The sequence below is a fragment of the Ipomoea triloba genome, chromosome 7 (genome assembly GCF_003576645.1).
Source record: "Ipomoea triloba cultivar NCNSP0323 chromosome 7, ASM357664v1".
Lineage (NCBI taxonomy): Eukaryota > Viridiplantae > Streptophyta > Magnoliopsida > Solanales > Convolvulaceae > Ipomoea > Ipomoea triloba.
In genome coordinates this window covers 22,038,897-22,054,828 of record NC_044922.1, presented here as the reverse complement: position 1 = coordinate 22,054,828, position 15,932 = coordinate 22,038,897, and the positions used below count along the sequence as shown (strand labels likewise).

At 30.3% G+C, this 15,932-nt stretch overlaps 2 protein-coding genes across 2 annotated transcripts; both read right to left on the bottom strand.

Annotated features, from left to right (window-relative positions):
- Nucleotides 1-180: 180 nt before the first annotated feature.
- LOC116024337 (reticulon-like protein B5) lies at nucleotides 181-2,363 on the bottom strand. Its single transcript, XM_031265231.1, has 5 exons — nucleotides 2,165-2,363; nucleotides 1,448-1,628; nucleotides 1,222-1,363; nucleotides 1,054-1,123; nucleotides 181-364 (listed from the first exon to the last, which is right to left on the bottom strand). Exons 1-5 carry the CDS (start codon nucleotides 2,361-2,363, stop codon nucleotides 192-194), a joined length of 765 nt encoding a protein of 254 aa, XP_031121091.1. The 3' UTR covers nucleotides 181-191.
- A 5,447-nt stretch (nucleotides 2,364-7,810) lies between these two features.
- Nucleotides 7,811-11,188, bottom strand: LOC116024484 (cytochrome P450 714C2-like). Its single transcript, XM_031265381.1, has 5 exons — nucleotides 10,773-11,188; nucleotides 9,466-9,692; nucleotides 9,138-9,385; nucleotides 8,569-8,929; nucleotides 7,811-8,481 (listed from the first exon to the last, which is right to left on the bottom strand). The coding sequence occupies exons 1-5, from the start codon at nucleotides 11,056-11,058 to the stop codon at nucleotides 8,038-8,040; spliced, it is 1,566 nt and encodes a 521-aa protein (XP_031121241.1). The 5' UTR covers nucleotides 11,059-11,188; the 3' UTR covers nucleotides 7,811-8,037.
- Nucleotides 11,189-15,932: the final 4,744 nt, after the last annotated feature.

Here is a 15,932-nt window from a genome sequence, read left to right as displayed (position 1 = left end):
CTAGTTCATATATGAAAACCAATTTTCTGAATTTCATGTTCTCCCTTCTGGTTTAAGGGATGAATGAATGAGTAACTCTTAACAACAAATTAAAACTAAACTAAGGCATAATCTGAAATGAAGAATGGTATATTCACCAACAAATTTAGGATTAGAGTGCTTCTTCAGGAACAAACTGAACATGAGTTTGATCAGTGCTGCTTGCTGTCTTTACCGAAATTAACCTTGGGTAGTTTCTGAAGAAGCTTTTCATCCAAATGGCTGTACTGTCTCTTTAGTTCTTTTCTTGCTTTGTGTGCATAAGCTTCCACTTGATCTTCATGCTTCTCGTAGAATATAGGTACTGTCAACAGCATAATAAATACTGCCCAGATAACCACAGGAAATCAGTTGCCTCACTAGGAAGCAATAACTAAATATCACATATATTAGTCTACTTGGGCTCTATTTGGCACTTGTATCTGAAAAGCTAGTAGCTAATAAGCTAATTAAATGAAATTAATGTGTTTGGTAAAACTAATTGATAAGTTTAAAAAGACAAAAAAGATAAACTAAGATATTAGAATTTTGATAAATGAAGAGTAAATGATGTCATTTTTGTAAATTAATAAAGATAAAAAAGGAAAAAAGTTAAAAAATCATGAGCTTATTTTGAAATGCAAGCTACGGAGTATTATTTTAAGCACCCTATGTTTTCTTAAACAGAACTTATAGCTCATTTGCAACTTAAAATAAGCTATAAACTCTAAAATAAGTTTGATCAAACAGAGTGTTTGCTATTTTACTTCTGACTGTGTGAGTAGTGAGTAAACCCTCGCCGGCAAAGGATCACAAGAAGGTAAACCAGCCTAAGTTACCCATGGCTGACCGGCTCAAATCCAAAGATTTGAGGTTTGAACCCACGACCTCTCAGGTGCAGGTGTAACTCTCTTACCAGTTGGGCTGCCCTTACGGGCAATTTGTAGATTGATGAAGTGGTTGAATATGTGAAGGAATAGATTGATGCTTAGCCTTTAGGGTAGGATAAGATGGAGAAGAAGAATAGAAACTCACTGATGTATACTAGGGTGAGAAAGTCAAACCAGCTGCCAATGGCAGAAAGAATCCACAAGCCCATAATTGCCTGCAGTTTAATATACAAACTTGCTACAGTTGCAAATATAGAATAACCAAGAAATGTATAAACAACATAAGTGGTGGGAAGGAGAATAATTTACATACATAGAGGAACTTCTTCAAGTCCTTCCCTGAAGCCACTTCCCGGAAAATACCAATTGCCCAGTGACACTTATCTCTCACTGCCAGTGCAGCTCTCCTGCACAAATCCTCCGGCAATACAAACTCCGGGAAGTCCAGTGGAGTCCTTACAAACAAACAAACAGTTTCCAAAATCATGCTTGTGATTATTGTGTATAAGATGAGCAGAGCATAAGACAGACTGACTTACTTGTTGACAAAGGATGAGAGATTGGACCATAGGAACAAGATTGCCAATAAAAGTATAAGACAGTGGCAAATAAAAGTAAGCAAATGGTATCCTATCCATTCAAACAGAAGCCATATAACAGTTGCGGAAGCAAGAGCTCCTGCTGAAATTTGCTTGTTCCTCCACAGCATAATATCCGCGGCTGCCCACATAATAATAATATTCTTATTAGTTCATTCATATTTATCACAAAGATGAGATAACTCGCTTGATTAGCATGAGTTACCGTGCATTCTTATTCGGTTGGGAGTTTAAATCCCAACTCGTATGGAAAAACGAATGTGACCATAATTGAATCATGTGCTCCATCCAACTAAAAGCCTAAGCTGATAGTTGGACGGCTGATGGGCTCCGGAGATTCGAACCCATGGCTCTGATACCAAATTGAATCATGTGCTCCATCCAACTAAAAACTTAAGCTGATAGTTGGACAGCACATTTATGTTTATATTATATTTATGCTCACAACCATCACTTTGTCCTTTAATTGGGCCGACCCAGTGTGAATGGGATTAGACTGGGTATAGTACAAACTTAAAAGTGCCTCATAAATATCACAAACAAGCCCCTTAATTGGTCTGGCTCGGTACAAACTAGGAATTGGACTATAAATAGTATGAGCTTAAAGGTGCCTCATACATATCACAAACGAACGAGATAAGATGAATGAAAACGTACATTTTCCACCACCGAGAGCGGCGTGGACGGGTTTCTGGCGGCCGAAAAGACGTGATTTTCGCGGCGAAGGCGAATCGGGGCTGTTCTTGCTAGCTGCCTGAAGATCGCCATCGGACGACGCAGTGCGAATACTTTGGATATCGTTAACCTTGTCCGTTGAAACTTCTTCAGAACCAACATCCCCGTCTGTATCAGACATTTTATTTTCCACCAAAAGAGAAAACAAAAGAGAAAAACAAGAAGAAATTAAAAAAAAATGACTTCTAACTATATCAATAATGGCTGGATCGGAGCTAGAGGAGAAAGTGGGTTAGTTTCTTGGTTTTGGAGGTAAAAGGATTAACTTTCTTAGTTGCCTGTGATTCTGTAATTCTTAGTTACTCAGCCTTCTGAATCATTCAAAGATCTTAATTTTCGGGGAAACAAACCATCATAATCATATCTCCATTTTTTGCGGATCCTTTATAATCACTTTGCTGAGTTTGTTACTCTTGGAGTATCCATCATAATTATTAACTATATATGCATGTATTTTGAAAAATTTTAAACTTGATCCCCTATCAAAATACATAACATGATTACATGAATGTGATATTAAGCAAATAAAAACATCACTCTTTTTACATAACATTTTTTCCCTACATGACTTACTCTTTTTTTTTCCTTTTACATGATTTTTTCTCTATATGCTTTTTCGTCCCTTGACAGTTAGGGTTACAAAATAAGATTTTTTCGGTGCACACCATCAATTAGTAGCCTGAGTGTTTCTCTTGTAAAAAANAAAAAAAAAAAAAAAGGACTTTTTAAGATCACATGTTTCTCTATACACTTTTGCTAGTTATCCATGCATTAAAAATGATACTACCTCCGTCCTATTTTGATTGTGTGATTCGTTTAACGAGACTTGACTGTAATTATTTTTAATCTAATTTTTTATAATATTAAGTTTAACATTAATATATAAAATTTATATACTTAGAAACTAATTAAAAGTACTATTAAACACAAAATATTAAATTTTAAAATAAAAAAAATGACTGAAGAAAATAAGCAATAAAGAAAGTGTTGATTTGACCAATGAATAGTAAATAGGACAGGTAAAATGGGACAGAGGAAGTATGTTTTAAATGACCATTGATCTAATAATTTATTCAATAATATTAATTAAATAAACATTTTATTTTATAAATGATTAATGGTCCTCTACGATTTATATTTTATATTAAACTATGCAACATTCGAGGTTTTTTTTTAGCTCATTTGTAGGTTGGGTATCAAATATATTTTTTAAATGTGTTAAGAGCCTTTAAAAAAATCACCAAACGCATATGCAAATGCGTTTGGCATATTTCTTAAGCCTTTAAAAAAATCACCAAACGCATATGCAAATGCGTTTGGCATATTTCTTAAATACTACGTAAGAAATATGGGGGGGAGGGAGGGGGGGGGGGGTTTCTAAAAAAAAAAATTGCATGTGTTAGGTATGAAATGAAATTTGAGAATTTTCAAGCATATATGGAAAGATGGACCTTTTTTTTTTTTTCAATTTTTTCAAAAGCATCATATTTTTTGTCTAGCTAGCCAATTGCATTTCATCACATTTCCATTAAAAAAAAAAAAAAAACCCAAGATAAATTTCTTGAATTTTTGAAGATGCAAAGACAATAAGACTTTCGAATCAAACAATCAAGACTAAAAGAATTCACTCTAGTTGTATAAGTTTTCTCCATTATATATATATATATATATATATATATATATATATATATATATATGAGAAATTTTTAATATTGATCCCATGAAAAAAATTATACGGAGTAACTCTTTAAATATACTTTTAATTAAAACAAAGGAATAGAAATTTAGAAATTGAGGATTATATTGAGGAATCTAAAACATTTTTTTTAAGGTGTCGATCGTCAAGATGTTAACAAGAATTGAACTCATTAAAAGGATAGACATCAATAACTAATCGCCTGACAAGACGGCCTAGTCGACTGCTTAGATTACCGATTATGGTGATAATCTAGGAAGCCGTCCGGGCGCGATTTTTGCAACACCTCCGCCACCACACCATCACCTCCTCTTCCACTACCACACCACCACCACCAGGCCCAACCAGTTGTTGTTGTTATTATTATTACTAGTATTTTTGCCCGTGCGTTGCACGGAATGAATTTTGTTATAATGTTTTAAGAATATTTAGATCGATATATAATTATATAAATTATAACATCAATATTATATAGTGCAAATGATGAAAATGATTCGATCGATTATGTTTTCTAATGTTATCCTTGCTTGAATTCAAGCAAATAATTGACCAATTACCCGTGCGATGCACGGATAAATATTTTAAATTATATATTTAGATAATAAAATTAAAGATAGAATAATAAAAAAATTCTTATATTGAACGTGTACAATTATTTTATTATGTGATTAGTGTAAAAATATCACTCAATATAATATTTGTTCTCTTGTAATATTGAATTGCTTGTATATATTGAGATCGTCACAATATTTTACCAAAAAAACATATTATAAAATATTATGTTATTAGATACAACACGTGGTTTTAAAACATTTGAATTTAAATAAATCAAATGTGCCTAGAATATAAACATAATTATGCAAATTACACATACATAAAATATGCCAGTAATATGCTCCACATATATATTTATTTACTTAGATTAGATGACTAAAATAATAGCAATGATTATGTTTTACATGTATCTATATTAAATGACATGTATACTATATATATATATATATATATATATATATATATATATATATATATATAGAGCAACTTATTAAAATTGTTTTCGACAAAAAAAAAATTATCTCAATCTTTTAACCCTAACACCCCGTACAATCGAATCAATCGTACCCTAGCTAATTGTCTAAGCAGTATATTAGACATTTATTGCATTGAGTAAAACGAAAGTAAAAACCAATATGGATAGAGTTTTATTATGTGGCTAAAAAAAGCAAGAGATACAATGAAAAATGATGAATCATGGTAATGTAAAAACAAATATTGAAATGTAATGATTTATATATTAGTCTCAAAATCAATTAGATACAAATTATATTAGAAAAATTATATATATATATATAAAAAGGTTGAATAATTATAGTACATTAATGTCGAAAAAATTATTCAATTATTCTTTAGTTATAATTATAATAATATTATATTTTTATATATATTACTTAAATAATTACATGGAAGAAGGGAATGAGAATTACCGTAATGATTACAATAAATAAAAATTAGGCAATTATATTAATATTTAATTATTAAGTTAAGTATTTGCGCCTAAAGAAAAGATAACTATAATTTATTTTGTGCCAATAATATTATAATTAAGTATAAAAATATGTATATAGATTATCATAAAATAATTATAAAAATTACATGGGAGTAGGTGATGTGAATTACCATAATAATTATTAGGCAATTATTAACACATGAATAATTTTTATATATATATATATATATAATATTAGTAAAAAACTAATTATATTTTTATAATGGCAAGTATAAAAAAAACCCATAAAAATATCATAATAATTACTCAAAAGAAAGGAATGATAATCTATTTTTTACTAATAATATTATACCTTAAATATAAAATAAGAATATTAGGCAATTATGTTAATAAATAATTAATATTTTGATACATTAATTTCGGCTAGGAATTGAAATAATTAAGTTGGAAATAATTAATAAGAATATTAGGCAATAACAATGTCATGAAAATGTGTTATTGGAATCCAATTTGCAGTCTTAGGCAATTTTATATATTATTATGATTAGATAATTATATTATTATTAAAATAAATATAGAAAACTAAAGAAGAAATAATTTAAAAAATAAATATAATCTCAACTATTATATAATAAAAATGCATATTACATGTTAATGGTGTAGAAAAGATATCTAATAGTATAACTTAATAAACCGACCAACTTTTGCAATATATATACTTACAATATTAGATTTTGAATATGTGAACCCATAAGAGAGTGCATAAATATACAGGTCGGAATTAATTTAAAATTTTCATGAGAGAGACCACTTAGACATCACAAAATCATTCATCTATCAACTATAGAGTTATTTTTAAAGAAAACATGCATCCAATCTCGTTTCATGATTGCAACAATTTGCAACACTCTCTTTGATACGTCACTCTTGTAGTCATCGTTCGTTAAAACTGATGGAGGAAGAGAAGTCAAAATTATGCATTTCAACTCCTATAACCCACAACGATTTGGAAGAAAGCACATTCAATAATTATCTAAGCATTTTGGATGGAGATGCACCAATTCATAGAGACAATATAATTAATCATTATCCTTAGCAATTTAGTTTACACATCAAAAATGAGAAAAAGGGGACAGACTTAAACGAATAGATGATGAATTATTTTGACCCTCAGACCATTAGTATAACGATGCATGAAGAGTCTAGGATCAACAGGTTTCTGAACAAGTGGATGTTCTTCAAAGCTCAAAAGCTTGCAAGCACCTGACCATTACATAATTATAAAAAGAAAACGCAATAATTAATTCATATCATAAAAGGAAGATTTAACGTAATATCATAACCTTGTAATATGATTTCTTACTGGGCGGTGGAAGAAGGGAATGAGAAAACTACCAACATGAGGAGGCGAGGGAGGCAAGTGCAAAATGAAGAATTATAATTTCTTTGTCACCATCTATTGTAATTATAGGTAGGGAATGTGAGAATTGTAAATTAATAATATCAAATTCCTTTTTCAATTTACCTCTTAATCAAATATTATTTCAGTTAATTAGGAATCTTTATAATTTTCCATTAATTAATAATATTCGTTTCCTTTTCAATTTGTCAATAATGATTATTACCAATTATAATTAATAGATTAATAGATATGATTTAATAATATTTTCCATTAATTAATAAAATTTTCTTTTTAATAAAATTTTCCATTAATTATAAAATTTTCTTTCCAATTAAGTTTTACTAATAAATTATGTAATTAAATATTACCAAAAGTTTGAGCGGGAAAAGATTTGGGAGGAGGATGTTACTTTTATATATAGGTATAGAGTATAGATATAGATAGTATAGTTGTATAGATTATATATAGATATCTAGATTATATAGATATAGATTATTAGCGTGTGTGTGTGTGTATATATATATATATATATATATATAAAATATGATTGACATTACAAATAATTGTAACAATCAATTCACATTCTTATCTCATTAATATTATTCTATCATAATAATTACCATAATTACTAATAACCTATTATAATCAATTATAATTAATATTATTCTATCATTAATATTATTCTATAATAATACTAATTAATTAATACTATTAATATTTATTATTATTATTATTATTATTATTATTATTATTATTACCATATTACTAAAATACCCCTACGTTTGAGCGGGAAAATTCTAGAGGAGGATAATGCTTTTATATATAGTATAGATATAGATTATTATTATTATTATATGTTCATTTTTAAGAAAATGAACCGCAAACAAAAACAAATACAATTTCTTTACTTTCAGCCGAACACTAAAAAATTAAAATAAAATAAAATATTTTTCAAAAAGTGCGTCATTTTTTGGAAATCATTTTTTCAAAAAACATAATATTCCAAGTTTCCAAACGGACCCTAAGTTCCACTTGAATAATTAAGCAACATTGGTAAAACTACTACATATAGGGTTCAACATTTCTTCAACAAAAGTCCTTATTAATATTAGAAACTACTGCGAAAAGGAGAAAAATGCAATAAGAACAAGTTTTACACATAAGCTGTAAACTAATTGTTGTGATCAAGATTATGGTGAAGGTGAAGCTTCCAGCTTCTTCACATGAAGGTTCACTCCATTTGCAGGCTCAATGACCAGCTTGAGAGCAGGAGAATGGATATAAGTAGGGGAGATTGATAGTTCAAAGTTAGAGAGTATAACAGAGACCAAAATCTTGAGCTCAACCAATGCCAAATTCTGCCCCAAACACACCCTTGGACCAACCCCAAATGGCATGTAAAGATAAGGAAACTTGCATGCTCCTGTTATACCATTTGCAAATCTCTCTGGGTTAAACTCATAGCTGTCTGGTCCCCATATTTTAGGATCTGTATGCAAAGGTAACACAAATGTCCATATGTTAACACCCTTTGGAACATTTATGTTGCCAAACTTCATGTCACTCAATGCCTCCCTTGACATCACTGATACCGGTGGATATAGTCGCAGCGATTCGTTTATGGCCATACTAAGCTACAGACAATACAAAATCGTAATTATATTGTGCAAACTCGCACCATCAGCTCAGACTTTTAGTTGAAATTAAGGATGTAAATGTACCAATTTCATTTTGCGGATCATGTCAGCGTCGGGGATTTGGCCCCTGCAGACGCTCTGAACTTCAGCCCGAATTCGCTGTTGCCACTCGGGGTTTGCAGCCAGGAGCATGAGCAACCATGTGGCTGAAACTGCAGTCGTCTCGAACCCGGCCAAGTAGACGTTCTTGCAGTTGTCAACAATGAAGCGATCAATGGCGTCGGGGCTGAGGCGGCCGTCGCTGTTTTTAGCCCCTTCAAGAATCATCTGCATCAGATCTTGATCATTCCCAGATTGTGACCTTTCTTTCACCATCTCCAAAACATTGTTATATATTTCCTTCTCCATTGCCCAAGCTTCCCTGTTGCTCTTTGTAGGTATATACCTAATGATTAAGTTGTAATAATTAAAGAATGTGCTCCATCTATTTCAATTAAAAGTCTAAACTGACAAAAAAAAAGGCAGTTTTGCATATAAAATTAATTTAATTTTTTTTCCTAAGGATAAAAAATGATTATGTCACAATAATACCAGGACCAAAAATAGATGTTCTGATAAAAAAAGACTAAAAGTGAACTGCCACCTATATATACCTCATGCCAGGAATAATGGCCAAGCTGGTTTTGGAGGCAGCTTCTTGGAGAGCTCTAAGCTTGGAGAAAATCTCTTCTCCTTTAGAGAAATTGCTACCAAAACATGCTTTGGAAATAACATCTCCAGAGAAGCTCCTCATGTCAGGATCAATATTTATGTCAGCAACTGTCCCTCCACCACTCTCAATTCTACTCTTCCAACTATCTATCAATGTCTTTGTAGACTCCTGCACTATGTGTATCATTCCCTACACACAAAAATAACACTGTTTTGTCTGGTTTTGATACCAAATTGAATAATAATGTATACATTTGGTTTACTCTTTACCTTGACTTTGTCCATGTACAGTTCTGGTGCAATTATTTTTCTCTGATGTGCCCAGTAAGGACCGTTGGATGTGAGGATGCCCTTACCCAGTAAGGAACTGCGCTCCTTTGCTTGATATGTTGGCTTCCCTAATTCCAGAGAAGTGCATGTGGTTATCTCTTTCACCATCTCCGGTTGAGTCACATGCAGTATTTGAGTATTTCCAAGAGCAAACACGAACACTTCACCTGTTCAACATTCAAATCCATTCTTTCACTATACTCTTTTTGTTTTGACCCACCAGAAAAACTAGTAGCCACACTCTGGAGTGCAGGATAAATTTCACCTTATAACTCTAACCAGTAAATAAGTATATTCTACTATTTTAGTAGTGGGTTAATTTTATGGACCTTGTTACATTCTCATACATAATTACCACTCATACTAAATTACTCACTTACACCCTGATGTGACATTTTATGGTGAGTTGAAATTAAAGAGAAAAAAGAAATAACTAACCACAAAAAAATAGTCACATCAATCACCATAAATTGTGTGATTTTTGTAGTGGTGATAAGCACTTCCCTAATTTTATATAGTAGTTAACATTTAATTCTATCATTTAAAGCCTCTTGCTCTAATATATAATTTCTTCCATCGTAATTAAATGATGAAATTAATGTTAATCATGCTTATCAAACTGTGAAAATACATAAGTTTAAACAGGAAATTAGTAGTGACAAATAAATAAAATTTAAAAAAAAAATAAATAAATAAATAAATAAATAAATAAATAAATATATATATATATATATATATAACATTTTGGTCCCTCAATTATTTTCTAACTGTCAATGTAATCCCTAGTTTTCAATTCGATTTGATCCACGAATTATTTAAAATTTTGTCAATTAAATTCTTTCAAGTTTCAAGAGAAAATTGGCAAATAAAAAGTGAAATCACAATTTTGATCAAGGAAAGAATTTAATTGACAAAATTTTAAATAATTTGATAATTAAATTGATTGAAATTGAAAACTAGAAATTGACAGTTGAAAAATAATTGGGACCACCTAATACTAAATATAACAATATGACAAAACAACAATATATTTGGAAGAGTAAAATTTGGTCAATAATATATGTGGACAAATGAAAGATCTATTTCTTTCCTGTTTCCATAATTCCATTATATTGCGTAATATGCAGGCAAAACTAATTGGCTTGACATTAATTTCTAATATTCCAAATTAGGATGGAAGAGAAAAAGAGTTTTCTTTTTTTTTTTTGTTGGGACTTGGGAGCGGTAGAAAGGGAAGGAAAGCTCACCATACTTGTGTTGCCATGGCTCAAAGAAACCAAAGAGATGACGAGCACAGTTGTGTTCCTTGGGCACGCCGCCGCACACGACGGCCGGAGTGTTGGAATTGGCGCTTCTGTACTTCTTGATCTCCAAAACGTTGCCCAGAACCACCGTCGGCGGCGGCCCGCTAATCCCTTGCTTCCTCAGAATACACCTCAGCTTCTCCGGCTTAGCCACCAGAGCATTATACAGACGCAAAAACAAGGCTACAACCCCTATCCCAATTAAAGCAAACAGAATCTCCATGGCCATAGGGGCTTAGTTGTAGGCCGTAGCACACCAATTCAAAATTCTACTTTATCTATCTGCCCTGCCTAGCTAAATTATTCGATCGCTTATTATATAAATAGTAAAGCGTCCAGTGGAGTAGTATAATTATTATATTGAAACATTTGAACTACTGACAAGCTAATAAGTCAATACGGCAGTGCAATCAGGTTATTATTGACATGGAAAAATAAAACATATTATATCGACTCCGGTCTCCGGAAATGATAAATAAGTATATTTTTAATTTAATATGTTTCAAACAAAAAAAAAAAAGTAGAATTATCTGTGACGCGTTTTAATTTTATAGAATTTTTTTTTAAAATAATTATAATTCTTTTTTTTTTTTTCTAAATCAATTCAAACATAATATGTTAGTATGGACTATATGATTAAATAACACAAGGAGTTAATTTCATATTTGGTCTTACATTTATAAGTGTTAGTTTAATGTAAGTTTTTTTTTTTTCAAAACTTCTCTATTTTGGTCCTAATACTATGACTTATTTTCACTTACAAGTGCAAGTAATTTACCTTATTAACATTCATGCATCTGGCCATTTGGGTACAACCTAGGTGCACCGAGTTATAACGTTAGGTGCAATTACATCTGGACACGTGGCGCACTGCGAACCGTTCTCATTTCTCTCCTAGGCAAGTGGTTTTCACTTAACGCGATATATATATATATATATATATATATATATATATATATATATATATGTATGTATGTATGTATGTATGTATGTATGTACGTATGTACGTATGTATGTATGTATGTACGTATGTATGTACGTATGTACGTACGTACGTACGTACATACGTAGTCGTTCGCGTGTCCAAATATAATAAATTAGCAACACTTATTTTTTAAAAAATGTGGTGACATTTTCGTAAATAATTGAACATTAAAGTGCAAGTAAATTGTGTTCAAAGTGCTAGTAACAGTTCCATATAGTGCACTTAAGTGCAAGTAAAATGCATTACAAGCACAAGTAAAATGTACACTGAGAATCAATATTAAGTGCATCTAATGTTATAATTAGTTACAACAGATGGTATCATTAAGTGCACCTATGTGAAAGACTTTATCATTACGTGCACGAATGTTACCAAGGTAAATTACTTGCATTTGTAAGTGATTTTACTTGCAAACTTGCATCAATTGCTTGCACTTGTAACACATTTTTCTTACACCAAAGTTTGAATTATTTACAAAAATATCACCGCATCGTTTTTTTTTTAAAAATTATATATGATTCGTTGAATCTAGACATGTAGATGGCTGTGAGTGGTTCTGATTTCTCTCATAGACAACCGTTCTCACTTGAACGGCCCATATATATATACTAGTATTTTTATGCGCGATGCGCAAAAAATATGTGCCAATATTAGTACATTATATTAAAAAATTAAATTTATTTAGATTTTAGATGTTCAAATTGTAGAAAATAATAATACTAATAATGTAAAACCTTCATTCACACTTATAGATGTTTTATAGCATAATGTATATATAAAAAAAAAACTTAACGAAAAAAAAACGAAAATAAATGAAGGGTATAACCTTCATTAACACTTATTATGTTTTTAGATATATATATTTTAATTTTAATTAGCATAATCTAGAAAGTCACTTGCATTTTAAAAGCAATTTTTCCCTCATTTATTTTGTGCTCACAAGTTCTATTCCTTTCATCTTCTTAACCCAATTAAACAAGAACATATTAAAAAAAAAATTAATTTCAACGAACCAATTATTTCCCTAGAAAAAAAAAAAAAAAAAGAGAGGCTGTACCTCACATTTTGTATCTAGGAATTGCAAGACTTTGTCAAAGCAAAACGGAGAAGGAAAATTCCTTGCTTTTTTTTTTTTTGTCTTTTGTTTTTTGTTTTCTTTTCAAAACTTGTTTATTTTCACATTAAAATTTTAATTTTCCCGTTTACCGCTTCAACTTCACCGATGAATACAAATAATAAAGGTCTCCAACAGTATGTGGGGTACATTTGAAAAATATTAAGAAAAGTTTTAGTAAGAATCTGACTAAGGAGAAACCCTTCTATAAATAATGAAAATAAAAATTTTCATTCTCTTTAAAAAATGTCATTGCTCTTCTCAATTTATAATAGTGGATTTTCTAAAATTTATTATTATTATTATTGTTGTTGTTGTTATTAGAGATTTATGACTTTATGTTTGGTTTGCGAATGAATTTTGAAGGAATAGGAAAACTATTCTATGGAGAATGGAATAGGCAAGGAATAAAACATGAGTTGTATTATATTGTTTGGTTCTCTAGCTAAAAGGAATAGAAATGAAATATGCTTTTAAAAGACATAAATACTCTTATAAAAGTATATAATAATAATAGATTATTATTATTATTATTATTATTGGTGAATCCACGAGGTTTTCCGGATCTTTCTCCGTCCGTTTAACGGTCCGAGTCCACCCGACTAATCTCCGCTCGCTCCGAGAGACACGAGAGCTGGTCCAGGGAGAATCGTCACTTGTGGAATCGAACCCGGGTTATTATTATTATTATTATTACACAAATTTTAAATACATAATAATATTATTCTATAACAACTACAATATTGTAAAAACAAAATTATAATGTGTAAGTTATTATCAATCAAAATATTCATATCCTAATTTACGCAGAGTTTACATCCACCTCGTATAGACTATTTATCGAAATCTCTCTCTCTCTCTCTCTAAATATATATATATATATATATATATATATAAAAGAGGGTTCATGTGAGAACATCTTTCCCTATAAATAGTGTGACACATTCACACCCTCCATCTTGAGAAGTCAAGGGTTAAGATCTTACAATTACTAAACTTTTTAAGTTAATCAGATAAATATCTTGTAAAATGGTGAAGAGCTTGAACTTAAAAGAGATATCTTGTGAGTGTTGAAGAGCTTGAACTTAAAAGAGATGCGAGTGTTGTACTTGTGATAAATAAGTGTTGTGAAAGAGAGTAAAAAAAGCTTAAACATGTTAATATTCTGTAACGAAGAAACATATCACTGCTTAGTCAATTTAATCTATTTTTTTAGTACAATAGACTCTATTACAATGCAATATTTGTTCACTGAGTTCTTTGTGCAACTTGGTGTCACTAGATCACAAGGTTTTCACGTCAATTTAATCTATTAATTAGGCAAAAACTTGTGTGAGACCGCCTCACCATGGGACGGGTCGGGTCGAGATGCAAATGTAACACTTATATGCACAAATGTCATACTTATATGCTCAAATGTAATACTAATCAGGAATAAAATTTTTGTTACTTATAAGGGTAAATGTAATACTTTTATGGGAAAATACAATACTTTTACATTTCGATTTAAAAGTATTACATTTTTCAACAAAAGTATTATATTTGCCCTTATAAGTGAGGGACACTTGTCAACATTACTTATTATGAAAAATGTATTACTTTTTCTCTAATAAGTAACAAAAATTGTATTCTTAATTAGTGTTATATTTGAGCATATAAGTATGACATTTGCACATATAAGTGTGACATTTGCTTGGTGTCTTGACCCGACCCGACCCGTCTCACGAATAAGGATCCGTGAGACGGTCTCACACAAGTGTGACCCATTAATTAAGGAGTTTGACTAAATTTCATCAGAGAATTTTTCTTTTAAACAAAAAGTCTTGCGCTCATATGACTTCCAACTGAAGATTATGACTATATAAATATATTCAAAGATCGTGGGCGATAAATTATGAACGGCGGCTGAATTTGTACATTTGACTTTTCTTCCATCTTGTTTGGCTTTTAATATTATTAATTTTGTTAGTAGAAAATTATAATGTAATATTATTTTTTTTAATTATGTATTTTGCAATATTAATTATGTAATTTGTATTATTGCATTTGGCATAGGTTGGTTCAAATAGTCAATTGTTGGAGAAAGGCCAGCTACGTTTTAGGGGTGTTGAAATCTTCATAGATAACGTGTGCATACTCATTATTATCTCCCCAGTTGAATCTCCAACTTCAAGGGCTCTCACACTTTGACTGGATAAAGCATTAAGGAAGATGTAAATCGCGATAATTCTGTGACTTAGCAAACATGGTCAGGATGCTGGTGTGCACAAGGGATCTATCCACGTAGACCATAATCCCCAAATTCTCACTGTCAAGTTTCAAATCTTGATCTCTTATCTCAAATACTACTTATTGAACTAGTAAGCTAAGCCCGCACAGACATACTCATGATTATCTAATCAAATATGTGGATGACAATTAAAGCAAATAATGACATATGTTCTTGGGAGTATATACGTGTGATTATACGGAAATTAAAGCCACAAAACAAGGATATCTGAAGAGTGTAAATTGGGGTTGTGTAATCGAAGAAAGTTGAGGGCCTATTTACTAACAGAAAATTATTTTCTGTTTTCTGTTTTTTAATTTTCCAGTTTTCATCCTCAGTTTTTCATTCTCTGTTTTTGTTTAGAAAACTTGTTTACTAACGCTTATTTTTTAAAATTTATTTTTTTTAGATTAACGTTATAAAATTAACAATAAGCTTAATTTCGAGTGATTTTTAGACCTTATATTTAAAATATTTTAAAATATATTTGGTTTAAAAAGAATAAATATATTTTTTACTTTTAAGTCCAATATATGTAAAAATTTTACATTTGATATCCGAACTAAATTTATATCTGTATATAACATAAATAAAAATATATCTGAACCAATAACTTATTAATTAAGTTCACATAAAACTTAGTTTAGATAATATTAATATTTTTTGAGCTAATATTTAAAATATGTTTAGATATATTCATTTGAATGACATGTATATAATATATAATTTTTATTT